A 15,201-nucleotide genomic window follows, 5' to 3' on the forward strand; every position below is an offset into this window, starting at 1 on the left:
GAGTAAGGGGGGTGACAATACCACTTTCAGTACTAAGGTACTCTATGCTGCTACACACTAAATCATATAACGTTCCGTAAGCAGCAAAAAGATATTACAAATCTTATGAAAAATAGTTTTGTGTTTTCTACAACCAATTGTTTTCTACAACCAATTCAAGGGTAATTATCCCATATCTTCCGCTGTAAATCACCTCCCAAAAAAAATCAAATATTGTTAACACAAAATTTGTAAAAGCAATGCAACAATTGCTACAGATGCCTAAAATGTGTTAAAATATTTGCTATTTTCCCTTCAACTACCACAAATGACTCTGAAAACACATCAATCATTTTATGTGGTAGTACATCTGCCATTTCATACTGTGTAAGGCTCAGGGAACACGAGTTTCCAGTTCGGCAGCAATCACCAGCTATTTTTAAAAGTAAGAACAGATTCTGCTTTATCATAAAACTCAAAATAACTTATTTCTCTGTATTCTAGAGAAGTCAGTTTTTGAAACACTCAATAAAATGTTTGGTTTCTTTGCTGGTTCCATAATGGGTCTCCCAAGACCACACAAAGTACCCTCAGGAGAAAGCATAATAAAAGCCATGAATGCTATAAGGTTGGTCACCACTAAAAAAACTGTGTGCATTCAACTTTTTATAGTATACCGGGCTAATATGTTACCTGGACACGCTCCTGCTTGTGTCTTAGGCTTCCGGTTCCTTGACATCAGTGGCTGTGGTCGGACAGCGCACTGATTGGCTGAGCGGGACACCAGGGAGCCGGGAGCCTGAGAAGCAAGCAGGGGTGCAGCCAGGTAACAAATTCGCCAGGCAGTTCTGGGTTAAGTGGGAAGGAGCTTTAAATACTCGCAGAAGCATGAAAAATCCACTGGTAGTATGTAAACCCATACAAAATTACAGTACCGGGAATCGCAGCGGCTTTCGCAGTGTGAAATCCACTGCAATCCGGTATATGTGAGGCTATCCTCTCTCACTCTATGCATGCTGAATGGGAGGCCTGTTTCTGCTGTGAGGTAAGAGGAGGGCCTATGTTGTGAACTAGATGTGATCCCTGCTGCTCCTCCTCTTCCACTCAGACAGTTTCAATAAAACATTAAGTACCTGCAGCTGCATCCCCCCCTTTCCAGCATTTATTAATTTATTATGCTCTATCTAAACAAGCATCATACTCCTCCCAGGTAACATAAAAAACAAAACAAAAAATTAACTGACACACTTCTAGAGTAAGCTGAATGATAGGAATGAAAAGTATCCTTCCAAAACGGCCTCTTAAAATAATGAACGAAAATAAATTTAGTAATAAAGTTTAAAATAAAGTTTCTAGAAATCAAAGTATGCCGGCCACCCCTTTCTTAACATAGTACAAAACCTGCACTCTTCATTACCAAAGCCCAGAACATTCCACATTAAAGGGGTTATCCAGCGCTACAAAAACATGGCCACTTCCCCCTCTCTTGTCTCCAGATTGGGTGGGGTTTCAAACTCAGTTCCATTGAAGTAAATGGAGCTTAATTGTAAACCACACCTGAACTGAAGACAACAGTAGGGGGAAAAGTGGCCATGTTTTTGTAGCGCTGGATAACCCCTTTAAGACCTGTGTATCCATCCATCATTAATTCCTGCCATCCTATATATTATAGAACAAGGATAAAGAAGGTCTTGCCACTCCATACTCTGGGGAAATGAGGAAATGAAAAATAAATAAAAAAAGTAAAAAAATAAATAAATAAAAAAAACAAAGCAAAACAGGACGCTTTTGAAGTTTTCAGCTTTTTCATTATAAAAGCAGGAAAAAAAAATTCTGAATCCATTGCACAATGAACACCAACAGAAAATGACAGACCTTAATGAAGTGCGATATGGTCCATCAGGTTTTGTTACATACATGTAATGGGGAGCTTACATCACTGTACCATATGTCTTCCCTATGCATCTGTTCACTTCCTGGTTTCCTGTATTTGGTTACACAGACCTGTCTATGCAGTACCGACTACACACGTGTCTTAGGGCTGAAAACTCAATAAAAACTGCCTGTAATGTCAGTCTGTATTTATTTACACACATGTCCACACGTCACACTTTATGGACACACAACTTACAGATATACAGCGCATCTATATAAAGTACCCTATGGAAGTGTACTGTATGTAAGTAGCCACATCCTGTCTATCTGAGATCCTGCTACTTTACAAAGCTCTAGTACATAGTGCTGAGTGCATCCTACTTATTAATACTATTACAAGACACATGGAACTATTCATCATGGATAGTCTCATAAATAGCATCAATGTCCTAGAGTCTGCCAGTTGTTCATCAACATATACATTTGTTACTATCACATCTGGAAGAATATAGTTGTAGTATGTGTTGAACATTTTCTTGCCAACATATGGCATAAATTCCAGATCTTTTGCAATAAAATGTTGGGGCTATACCAGAAGTACAAATATAAGTACTAAGCGTATACTGAGAAAAATGTTTGAATTTTCAGCAGATACCATGTTGGATGTGTTTATCATATTATTATGTCTTACAACATCTGATGTCATCACTAATTGTCATTAAAAATAACTTTTGACATGTCAAAAGTTATTGATCACAGCAGATCTCACTGATCTGGAGATACAGCCGGTGAGACAATCCACTTCCTGGATGCTTGCTAATTCCGACAATATAGTCTCAAAGAATTACATTGTCAGAATTAGCCAATATTGAGATACGCCCAGACAGCTGATCACGCTGCCGCTCTCTCTCTCCGGCTATATCTCCAGTCATAGTGAGTCTAAACAGTGAGACCCACTGTGATCGATAACTTTTGGCATGCCTGATGTTTTGTCAAAAGTTATTTTTAATGGCAGTGACTTTTTAATCTTTTGTATGATATTTTATATATTGTGGTTCTATCCGAGAACTAAAAGTAAAATTTCTATCTATAGAATAGAGGATAACTAACTGATTGGTGGGATTCTAACTGCTGGGACCACCATGACCATCAGAATGGAAGTGATATGTGCTCTGGTATGAATAAAGCAGTAGGATAATCAATTATATTTTGTATAGTTAGGATTTTTATGATATCCATGATTTCCTTCAACAGCAAAGGACAAACTATGCTTCATTTCAACATGGAATTTCCCATGAACAGCTTTGTGACTCTATTACTCATATTATCAGCGGCTGATGCTCAGGAAGTTGGTAGGTTTAGCTGACTAGCCATCCCCTATTATTAATAGACAAAAAACAAGATTTGTATGTGGCAAACAATTCTGTGATGTATAGGACAGTGACTTGGTGGTCTTTACACAGGGGTGGTACACACAGTTCATAAAAATTTAAATGGGGATCTATTAATGGTGTTAAGCCAGTTTTCTGGAAGAAAAAAAGTTGCAAATTTTAGCGCATATCCTTTAATATTTAAGCACTGTATTATGTTGAAAGGGTTTTGACTGTTATTTTACTAGCATTATGTCTTCTTTACCTGCTGTACACTCTAATTGGAAATTTAGCCAACATTATCTACTTCTTGACTATAACCCTGTCCAATACACATAGATGCCTCCCACATAGTAGGAGAGGGTAAAGTTGACTAAATTTCAAGCCAAATGTGAATCAGGAAACAATGTTGATACCAGTTTGACAGTTTGCATCAGAAGGAAAAGGAAAGTATTAAAATTGAACTCTGGTTAAGAAAGATTTAATCCTGTTCAATCCCCACCAATAAGCTTGTTTGTAATAGGTTTCTATTACATGAATTGGTCCATTAGTCTGCAGAACATCCTGACTCACCCCTTAAGGCTGCTGAAAATCCTCACTTCCTGGCCTACTCTGTCCTCCTCCTCCCTTCTGAGACAGAGGTCACATGATTTCTGTCTCTTCTGTTGCCAGGCAAGTTGTAACACCACATCTGTACCCCGCCCACCACTGACATCACACAGTGATCACCCGACCAAAGGCGAGAAAACAACAGCATCTCCTGAGTAGTATAGGGGAAAGGAGACACTGTTGTTTCATCTCTGTCGCTCTCTAATCTATCTATATAGATGAACAAATTCATAGATGGATAGACCATAAAAATAGACAGATACAGTGTTTACTATGTAAAGCAGAAGCAAATCAAACCAGTGTGCAGATAATACAAGAGTGGGGAAGGTACCCATTAGTTAGCTCTGAGGCACAATGCAATCAGAGAGATGTAGTTTCCTAGCCGGGGGCCATTACATACAACTGGAATCATTTGTAAAAGCTTGAATCTGGGGCTAGGAGCAGCATTGACAAGTGATAAAGGTGTCAAACAATCAGTGGGGTATCAGTGAGTGCACATGTATACTTTTTACACATTTTTTATGGGATTGCTGGAGTTTCCCTTTAAAAAGACCAAAGAGTGGTAGTAAAATAACTTTATATATCAATATATGTTTATTTATTAGACAGATGAAAATAGGTTTAATTGGAATTGGCTTTTAATATAATATATGAATTGTAAAACATAAAACAAATAATAATAAGAAGATATAAAACCTCCCGAAAATTTTTACAGAATATGCCTGTAAATACCTCTATTCTATCACTATTCCATCATTCCTACATTTTTATCCGCCATCCAGACTAGGTTGCTGACAAACATTGTTTGAATCTTTGACTTGTACTCTCTAAGGACTACTTACAGTTCTACCACTGATACAACTAGAGTTAGGTTATATCCAGAAAAAATTATAGTTTGAAGGAACAAAAGAACAATCACTTAATAAGATTCTGCTAATACGCTGATATATTTTTCACTATATCCAGTGCTCCCGCAACAAGAAAAAACAGCAATAAAACGATGGCCGTTAACTGCGTCTAAGTCCTAGTGGTTATGTTCAATTTGTAGAGAGTTAAAATACAGCCAAGTGATCGCAATGACCTTTGCAATAAATTGTCTATTTATTGCCATACATGGATACTTATTACCGCTTAACACTAGAACCATGACTCACATATGCTGCTTTTCCCCATATCATAATTTGATGAATTTTAAAGGATGGGAAGAAACCAGAACATTCTATAGGGATTTCTCATCCAATCTGTTGATTTCCAACTGTGAGCTAGTCAAGTCATCTGGGAGCATTACGTCTCCATCCTTGTTGAAGTGTAAGTGCATACAGGAGATTGTTCGGGGGATAACAAATCACACACAGTTTTTTGACATTTCTAATGCTTTCTGCCAAAGAGTAAGTTCTTACTGTGTTATATAACTATACATCTCTACTAGAAGCAAAGGTCGAGGGCATAAATTAAGGCACAGTTTTTCTCATCTCTTAAACACCATCTTCCTTTTAATAAAACATAATTCAGGAGGTCGGCAATTACAATTTTGCACTGACTTGTTATACGAGCACTAGATTTTCTATCTCTGAACAAGCAATGGGTATTAGTACTCCCTTGTCATATGAAAACACTCACAGATACAGGTTTTAAAGTGCATCTGTCACCTTATAGAGCAGCATGTAAAGGAGGTGATAGGAAGGTGCTAAATGGGCAAAGTGCCCCATACCAGCCAATAGCTCTGATAAGGAGTTCTCATCTGGTATGGCACACATAATGCACATACATGTAGTAACAAATACCACCATAAACTACAAAGATAGGTAGAGTAGTATTTATAAAGTGTACACACACCCTCTATCTTCCATTGAGTTGGGTGACCGAAAATAAAGTGTTCGTTGAGATACTAATTTATTTTCCAAACTTAATTTTAACTTTTTTCAGATTACAATATTTTGCTAAACACCACTACAAAACAGCTAAAACACCTTTAACCCTTTAAAGACCGGACCGATTTAGGTTTATGCATTTTCGTTTTTTCCTCCTTCGTTTTTTAACCTTTTTTGAGCCGCAGCACACTTTTTATACTTAAAAAATCCCGGGGCACACCACGAACCAAAATGGCACAAAATGACATTAAAACAGTACATATTATACATATAGTTAATAATATAGATTCTAAATGTATTTATACTCACTCAGTGTGAAACCTGGGCCTGTTTTCTTCTCCCCCCTGTGCTTCTCTCCACCATACTTCTCCTCCCTACTTCTCTCCTGTGCTTCTCTCCACCATAGTTCTCCCCCCTGCTTCTCTCCTGTGCTTCCCTCCACCATACTTCTACCCCCTGCTTCTCTCCTGTGCTTCTCTCCACCATACTTCTCCCCCCTGCTTCTCTCCACCATGCTTCTCTCCACCATGCTTCTCTCCCCCCTGCTTCTCTCCGCTGTTTCTCTCCCCCATCTCCATGTTTCTCTCCCCCCTGCTTCTCTCCCCTGTTTCTCCCCCATCCCCATGTTTCTCTCCCCCATCTCCAGGTTTCTCTCCCCCATGCTTCTCTCCCTGTCTCTCCCCCCCCTGTTTCTCCCCCATGCTTCTCTCCCTCATCCCCATGTTTCTCTCCCCCATCCCCAGGTTTCTCTCCCCCATTGTTTTCTCCTGTTTCTCTCCCCCATCCCCAGGTTTCTCTCCCCCCTGCTTCTCTCCCCTGTTTCTCCCCCATCCCCATGTTTCTCTCCCCCATCTCCAGGTTTCTCTCCCCCATGCTTCTCTCCCTGTCTCTCCCCCCCCTGTTTCTCCCCCATGCTTCTCTCCCTCATCCCCATGTTTCTCTCCCCCATCCCCAGGTTTCTCTCCCCCATTGTTTTCTCCTGTTTCTCTCCCCCATCCCCAGGTTTCTCTCCCCCCTGCTTCTCTCCCCTGTTTCTCCCCCATCCCCATGTTTCTCTCCCCCATCTCCAGGTTTCTCTCCCCCATGCTTCTCTCCCTGTCTCCCCCCCCCCTGTTTCTCCCCCATGCTTCTCTCCCTCATCCCCATGTTTCTCTCCCCCATCCCCAGGTTTCTCTCCCCCATTGTTTTCTCCTGTTTCTCTCCCCCATCCCCAGGTTTCTCCCCCCCCTTCCTCCTCCGATATGGTCGCCGCTGCTGTCCACCTCACCTACTGGCCACCCGTAGGGCCCGGACGTGCTCCTCCAATCAGTGGGGACCGGTAGCGTGGTGCGCTGCGGAGGGACGTAGCGCACACGTTGATTGGATGCTTGCATCACGGCCCGCCGCAGCGCACCACGCTCCCGGTCTCCGCTGATTGGATAGGAGGAGCACGTCCGGGCGCTACAGGCGGTCAGTAGGTGAGGCGGACAGCAGCAGCGGGGCGATCTGCAGGGGCACCATAGTTTGGGGAACTTTCCCCGCGGCACACGGCACACTGGTTGAAAATCACTGGCATAGATCAATGAGATAGGCACTCTATTGCTTTCGGCTGCTGCAGCTGAAAACAATAGAATGCCGAGCCGGGATCAGCGCCATTACTGTGCAGACTCCGGCCGGCACCAGGCGTTTCTCCCACTAGACCACCAGGGCACGGCTGCAGTAAGTATTCAGATGCAGCTGTCAACGTTGTCAACGCACGGTATAGCGGCTGGACAGGGAGATGAGCCTGGCCGCTGCATTGAGAACGGACTGGAGAGAGGAGAGTTTAGAGGAAGGAAGGCCGATTAGTAAGGAATTACAGTAGTCAAGATGGGAATGAATAAGAGCGACAATAAGAGTTTTAGCAGATTCAACAGTAAGGAAGGGACGGATTTTAGAGATGTTTTTTAGATGCAGATTACAGGAACATGAAAGAGATTTAATATGAGGAGTGAAGGACAGATCTGAGTCAAACATAACCCCAAGGCAGCGGGCTTGTTGTGTAGGGGTTATGGTTGCACCACAGACAGAGATGGAGATGTTAGGTGGGGGGCGGTTATCAGAGGGAGGGAATACAAGAAGCTCAGTCTTAGCAAGGTTTAGTTTTAGGAATAGGGAGGACATAACGTTAGAGACGGCAGACAGACAGTTACTGGTGTTCTGTAGAAGAGCGGGGGTGATATCACAGGAGGAGGTATAAAGCTGGGTATCATCAGCATAGAGATGGTACTGAAAACCAAACTTGCTGATGATTTGTCCGATAGGTAAAGTGTAAAGTGAGAAAAGGAGAGGACCCAGGACTGATCCCTGAGGAACCCCAACTGTAAGGGGGAGAGAAGATGAGGTGGAGCCAGAAAATGATACACTAAAGGAGCGGTCGGAGAGATAGGAGGAAAACAAGGAAAGAGCAGAGTCCTTGAGGCCGATAGAGCGGAACATGGAGAGGAGGAGCTGGTGGTCTACAGTGTAAAAAGTTGCAGATAGGTCCAGGAGGATGAGCAGAGAATGGTCACCTTTAGATTTGGCGGAGAGGAGATCGTTAGAGACTTTAGTAAGGGCAGTTTCTGTAGAGTGGTGAGGACGGAAACCAGATTGAAGGGGGTCAAGGAGAGAGTTGTCAGAGAGGTAGCGGGTTAGGCGGGAATAGACCAAACGTTCTAAGAGTTTGGAGATAAAAGGGAGATTAGAGACAGGTCGATAATTAGCTGTACAGGATGGGTCTAGAGAGGGTTTTTTCAGTAATGGAGTGATGGTGGAGTGTTTGAAAGTCGAGGGGAAGATGCCAGAGGAAAGGGAGAGGTTGAAGATTTTAGTAAGGTAAGTAGTGAAAACAGGAGAGAGAGACTGGACAAGGTGTGAGGGAATAGGGTCACTAGGGCAGGTGGTGGGATGAGAGTAGGAGAGGAGTCTGGAGACTTCCTCCTCTGTTACAGGTTCAAATATTGAGAGGGAAGAGGAGGAAATACAAGAGGGAATAGGATCAACACTACTTGGGGACTGGGAAGTAGCAAAATGCGCCTTAATTTTTCAAGCTTTTTTTTTTTTAGTGCTTCTATGCACATTTATGTTTTATGGGCCACTTCTATTTTAGGATTTTTGTAAGTGTTTTGTGCAAATCAGGTCATTGCTTGCTATTTTAAAGGGAATCTGTAATCATAGTCCAAACTGCTGACACTGATGTCAAGAGACACATGGTGCCTTTCATAAATCTCACTGTTCTTCAATAACATAGAAAATGTTTTTTTTTAATAAAGTACAAAGAGTCAAAGAGGCTTTCCTGAGCTCCTGAAGTGCAGCAAGCTGTAACGCCTTTACTCCCACCTCCCTACCTGATCCTGTCTGGGACTCAACTTCCAGGTGTTAATCTACCAGGAAGGGGTGAGAGAGGAGACATTGCAGTTTGCAGCTTCTCAAGAGCTTAGGACACCACTTTGACTCCTTGTACTAGAGAATAAAAGTATTTTTCTGTGTTCTGGAAGCCCAATCAGATATGAAAAGTACCATGTGTCTCCTTACCCCAACAGCTACCTAACTATGCCAGCCATATGGAATGTGAATTACAGCTGATCTGTAAACTATATATAAACTATCTGTGAACTGTCACACCTTTTCCCATTAATGCAATTCAATGGAGGAGGGGGGGGGCATATGTAAACTGGATGCTTTTTTGGGGGTGATAGCAGATATTTTACACCTTTAAATGCACTCTAAAAAACTGTGTGTGAACATAGCCTAAGGGCCTTACTACAATGATTTCCCTGTGTAACAGACCCTGCAATGAGGAAACAAAAAATATGGGTCACAAATATGTTTAAAAATCCTTGTTTGTCGACGAATAAGGACGGACAAATGATCCAGCTCATGTAGCCCTACACACAAGATAAATAATCGTTGATCTAGTAGATCTGTGATTGCATTGGGCAGTAATGGTGTCACTGTGTGGGAGAAAGGGATTAACCATAATTTCTAGCACCCATCCAATCAGCTGCAGGCCCCTCTGTGATGTCAGCACCTCCCCATCTATATAAGGCGGTTTGGTAACGGAGGTGGCCAGTCGGCTGTGTGTGGAGGAGAGAGCAGGATGGCACCAGGCAGTTAGAGCAGAGCAAAGAGAGACTAACAGAGAAATATAGGGACAGAGAGGAGAGGAATGGCAGATACTGGATGATTGACTGGCTGATTGACATTTTTTTTACATTGTGATTTTCCTATTTTTGAAACTTTTACAACAACATGCTTTAACAAATTTGCCCTTCTGTAATATGAAAATTCATTAAGATTTGATTCTTGAATCTTAGCAAGTTTGACCAAAAATTTGCAAAGCTCACAAAACGAATTTCCATCTGCTTCGCTCATGTGCTTTGGCGAGTCCTACGGAGACCTAAGGTCCAAAGTGCAACCAATAAAGCATAGTAAAGTCAGTGAATTGCCAGTGGTTTTGCATACATCACATAAGCCTTTGTTATTTCCAACTGATGAACATCAAGGGCTGGAACCATTTTGTTCAGTTTTTGATCTTTGGAATCCACAGATGTCCCTAGATAATAAATGTCATCCACACCACCGCTATGACGTATATATCACTTATGTCCTTAGTCCACAAAAGACCTAGAAAACTTAATTTTAAGGCTATGTCTCCTAGCTTATTATAATGATCTAATTTCCTAACCCTGATCAATGCTATAATACAGTACTTGACTACTAAGGAGATACATAAGAAGGATATGTAAGAGGGTAAAGCCTCCTAAAACGAGTCGTGCTGCAGAAGAAGACCTTTCGGTACTTTTATGAATATAAGCAACAGTCTTCAAAAGTTTAATTGTAACATCTCATCTTTTGAAGGTTCTTCCAGCAGCAGAGAGATTTGGGGTATTGTAAAAAAGCAGACAGTTCCAGACCTTTATCACTGCGCTCTTGTGTGCAGCAAAGTAGTCCTGCTAGCACAATCCATAGCTTTTGTGGTACAAGGTCACTCTAATTTCCTCCCTCTGGTTTTCATATTCCCTCAAGGACGACTAATGCAAGTGCTATCATATCCTGACACAATGAATTGTGGAAACAGGCTTGTATTTCTTTCTTCTGCTTCTCTTTTCTATGCTTTTTTTTTCTTTCTCTTTTTTAACAGTGGTTGAATTGGTCATGTGTCGACAGAGGAGCTAAAAATTTAACTCTTGAGAGCTGGGCAACCACATGCATGCCTAATGCCTACAATTTACTACATACATAAAGAGAGACAAATATAATATCATTATACTGGGTCACATGTCATGTACATTAAAGATTTGGAAGAAATGGAGTTATGCTCTTACATTATGAAGAAATTACTGAATATTATTTTTAACAACTTGGCATAAGAGGATGCATTAAAGACTTATAGGTATAGGCTTTTTTTTTATAGCATATGCAAACTTCTAAACGGAAGAAAACTGTCTACCCTCCAAGTCTATATCAAGATGCAAAGTTATACCCTACTCAAAGAATAGGGGACACATAGCTAATCAGTGAGGGTCCGACTGCAGAGATCCCTTACAGGTCCCAAGAACAGAAGGCAACTGTTCTCCCCAAAAAAAGAATGATCCAGTAACATATACATGTGGTCAGTGCCCCATATATTTTCTAGGGGGCTTTTAAGAATTGCCAAGCTCAGTGCTTGACAATGGAGATTGCTTGCTGCCAATCCCTTCAGTTGGGGAACGACTGTCCTCCATTCTCACAATCAGTGATGGTTGAACCCCTACTATGCTCTATCTGTAGATAGGAGATAAGTTTGCACCTTGGTTTAATCCCTTTAGGGCATGACTAAGAAATAAATTTGGCACAGCGTTTTCTTAGGCTAAAAAAAACCCATAAACCCAAAAAGCCATAAAATGCCCAAAAGGATTGCCATTTTTTTTGCGTTTTTCCAGCAGTTTCCCATTTTAGTGCAAATTAGTATAGGCGTTTTTTTTTTTTTTTTTTTTTTTTTTTAAGTCATCTGATCTTTACCACGTGATTCCATTATTTTCAATTGAAGAACTGGGGGTGTGGGGGTAGTAATACCAATATACTATAAGAATGGCATTAATTATGGTGTTTTTACCTTTTGTGTAAGTTCATAGGGTAAAATGCCAACATTTTTTGAAAAACGCACCCAAAGGCATAGCCTGCTGCAAAACTGCAAGAAATAGCTGAAAAAATCCTAAATTTCCTAACAAAACACGAAACCCAAAAAGATAGTTTGGTTATTGCATTTCACATTTCCCCACTCCTCTTAGCTAACATCTGGCCACAGCGTTTTTGAGTCAAAAAACACCATGCACTAATTTGGCCATTTTTATTTTTATTTTTTTATGCCTAGTCTAGTCTCAAGCGAACGTATCACCTACATTTATTCACTGAACCAGGTACTAAAACGTGCACTTCCTAACTAATCTGTCTCTATTTTCTTATTGTGTTTTCTTCTTGTTTTATTTTTGTGGGCCTTTTTGTTATTATGTGGGCTTTTCCATCTTCTTGCTATCCCGCCCATTATACATACACCACAGTCCTAGTCTTCACTGTCTGCTCTCTGACTATTGCTATATATATAACATATCAAATAAAGAAGAGCTGCCTCCACTGGCAGTATATAATAGCTCTATTTAATAAATGTGTCACTATGGCCTGTTAGGTGTACTGTCTGTCCATGGGATGAGAGGCCATTATAGTTATTGCCTTGTACATCAAAGACACCACATGGAAGAACTACTCCTTATTGTACCATCACAAAGACACAATGATGTACGGTACTGCTCTTTGGCTGTATGTAGCCCTTCATAGTCATCCCCGCAATTTATCCCATTCTTTTCATAGCCAAGTCTGCTATGTGTGTAAGTTTTGCGGCAGGACACATATTTTGTCCTTCATCCTCAGTTGTCAGTGCAATTATCATCAGAAAAGCTATCACATTCCAGACAGGTGGAATCATATTTGTTCTTGGCAGAAATAAAATATTTGACCCGGCTCTAGACAAAAAAAAAGATGAATTTATAGCTTACGCGGTAGAGGGGCATTGTTAGAATGATAAACAGAGCGTCCAATGTTCTGGCCTGAAACCTTTCAATTCCGTCTCCCTCTGTCTGTGTCATGCTTACATTCTGATAACCTCAGGTACCCATGTGTACAGAAGGATAATTACCTTGTCATCTTTGTCATCCTCCTCTTCCTCATCCTCCAGCATGTCCTCCATTACCTGCGGACAAAACACCAGCATGTTACTACTGTATGTGTCTGTCAAGCAAAAGGCAATCAATTCCACAACACATTCCGACTGATAAAACTTTAGCCTTCGAAATAAAAACCTAGAAAATATTCATAAGATAAAGCATATTTTCCTCCATTAAACGCCCTCAGGTTGTAGCGTTTTTATCTTCTTTCCCCATGTTTTATGCCATGATCGGTATATGTGCTGATCGTATAACACTTTATATTATGGCAGCAGCAGGGAGTAATCGGCTACTTATAAAGGGGGAAATTTATTAAGGCTGCACCTGGAAATTGCCCAAAAGATGCTAATTAGTCAGAATGTTCGGGTTCGGTAATGTTACTCGAGCCTGAATGCTCGGCGTTTAATCCCCTGCATGTAACGCTGAGCGTTCAGGCTGTAATAATTTTGACGCACCCGAATATTATGACAAGTGATTCGAGTGCCCAAGTTCATTCAGCGTATGAAGAATATTCCCACACAACCAGTATTAACCTCATTGATGTTGATATGTGTGTGCAAAAGAAGAGCCTGTGGAGCCTCATTTAAGAGTCTCAAAACACAGGACTAGCCAGATATCCCTCTGGGAAGGACCCAGGCAAGGGGTGGCTTCTGTAGGGAAACCGCCAAAACAACCATATTAAGTGGCCCTATAAGTCAGTGTATTGACAAGGGAAAAACCAAGGCCAGGTATCCATCCCCCATACAGCTGTTTCAGGGTGTTGCCCATAATCAGTGTGGAGCAGGATTCTGGCTAGGTGGGAGCAATGCCTAGTAAAGCTGATATGTGTGTATACTCGATACTGACTAAATCAAGATGTTTTGAATATTTTCTTTCTATGTTTTATTATTTGCATATTATTAACATCGACCCTGTAATTTCCATAATTCTATGGCTTTTTCTTGGTGTTGTAAATTCAATGTTGGAAGATTGTATCAAATACCCCCATAATTAATGCTTCTGTATGATCCTATTTGCAGGGCTCAATTTTATTCTGTCAATAGGTCATGCCCGTTTTAAGATGTCATTATTAGAGATGAGCGAACCTCGAGCATGCTAGAGTCCATCCGAACACGATTGTTCGGCATTTGATTAGCGGGGGCTGCTGAAGTTGGATAAAGCCCTAACGTTGTCTGGAAAACATGGATACAGCCAATGACTATATCCATGTTTTCCACATAGCCTTAGGGCTTTATCCAACTTCAGCAGCCACCGCTAATCAAATGCCGAAAGTTCGGGTTCGGATGGACTCCAGCATGCTCGAGGTTCGCTCATCTCTAGTCATTATGTATAGGGTGACATCACGGTGCATGTTATTCCTCCACTTTGATGTTATTGTGTGCATTATGCCCATACTATTATATTTCAGAGCTGTGATGTCAGTGTTCATGGTGACTTTGCACCAGTGTTATTATGATATCGTTGGGTACGTTATTTCAGCACTGAGAACTTTGGGTGCACATGATCATATGATTTATGAGATGTAATTGCTGTGATTATCCCTACCCCATGACAGGGTATCAAATGGTGCACTATCACTACATAACATAATGATGCCACTGTGTGCTGTGGCATTATTTCTGCAGTGTAACATAACTCTGTGAATGATCCTGCTGCATTAGGGTAAAACAGATGGCAGAGAGCAGAGACCAAAATCAGCATAAGCTTTTCATACTCTCACAGTCCCAGCAATAGCTGCTATAGAGGTAAAGGGGGAAATCACTGGCATCATCAGGTCCTTGATTACATTTTAGCTGATTTCTACAAGGAAGTGACTGCTTGGGATTAAAGGGGTTGTTCACCAAAAATTTTTTCTTTCAAATCATCTGGTACCAGAAAGTGCCAGAGATTTTTAATTTACTTGTATTAAAAAAATGTCACGTTTCCCAGTACTAATCAGCTGCTGTATGTCCTGCAGAGAGTGGTGTATTCTTTCCAATCTAGAGAGCAGGAAAGGTTTTCAATGGGGATTTGCTACTGCTCTGGACAGTTCCTGACATTGACAGAAGTGGCAGCAGAGAGCACTGTGTCAGACTACAAAGAATACACCACTTCCTGCAGGACATACAGCAGCTAATAAGTACTGGAAGAGTGGAGATTTTTTAATAGAAGTAAACTAAAATCTCTGACACTTTCTGGTACCAGTTGATTTAAAGGGCTTGTCCACCGAAAATCTTTTTCTTTCAAATCAACTGATATCAGAAAGTTATATAGATTTGCATTTACTTAAATTGCATTTACTATTAAAAAAATCTC

The 15,201-nt window shown here is 41.1% G+C and overlaps 1 protein-coding gene across 8 annotated transcripts in view; it reads right to left on the reverse strand.

Moving 5' to 3' along the window:
• MCTP1 (multiple C2 and transmembrane domain containing 1) overlaps positions 1–15,201 on the reverse strand; it is a 528,068-nt gene that overhangs the window by 41,853 nt on the left and 471,014 nt on the right. For 7 of the 8 annotated variants that reach the window (XM_069962926.1, XM_069962934.1, XM_069962931.1 and 4 more), the window contains one exon: positions 12,879–12,932. The exons of the other annotated variant lie outside the window; for it this stretch is intronic. In XM_069962926.1, coding sequence (XP_069819027.1) covers positions 12,879–12,932 — 54 coding nt within the window. The remainder of the gene's footprint in view (positions 1–12,878; positions 12,933–15,201) is intronic. 8 annotated transcript variants of the gene reach the window in all.

Source organism: Dendropsophus ebraccatus, chromosome 3, assembly GCF_027789765.1.
Source record: "Dendropsophus ebraccatus isolate aDenEbr1 chromosome 3, aDenEbr1.pat, whole genome shotgun sequence".
NCBI classification, from domain to species: Eukaryota; Metazoa; Chordata; class Amphibia; order Anura; family Hylidae; genus Dendropsophus; species Dendropsophus ebraccatus.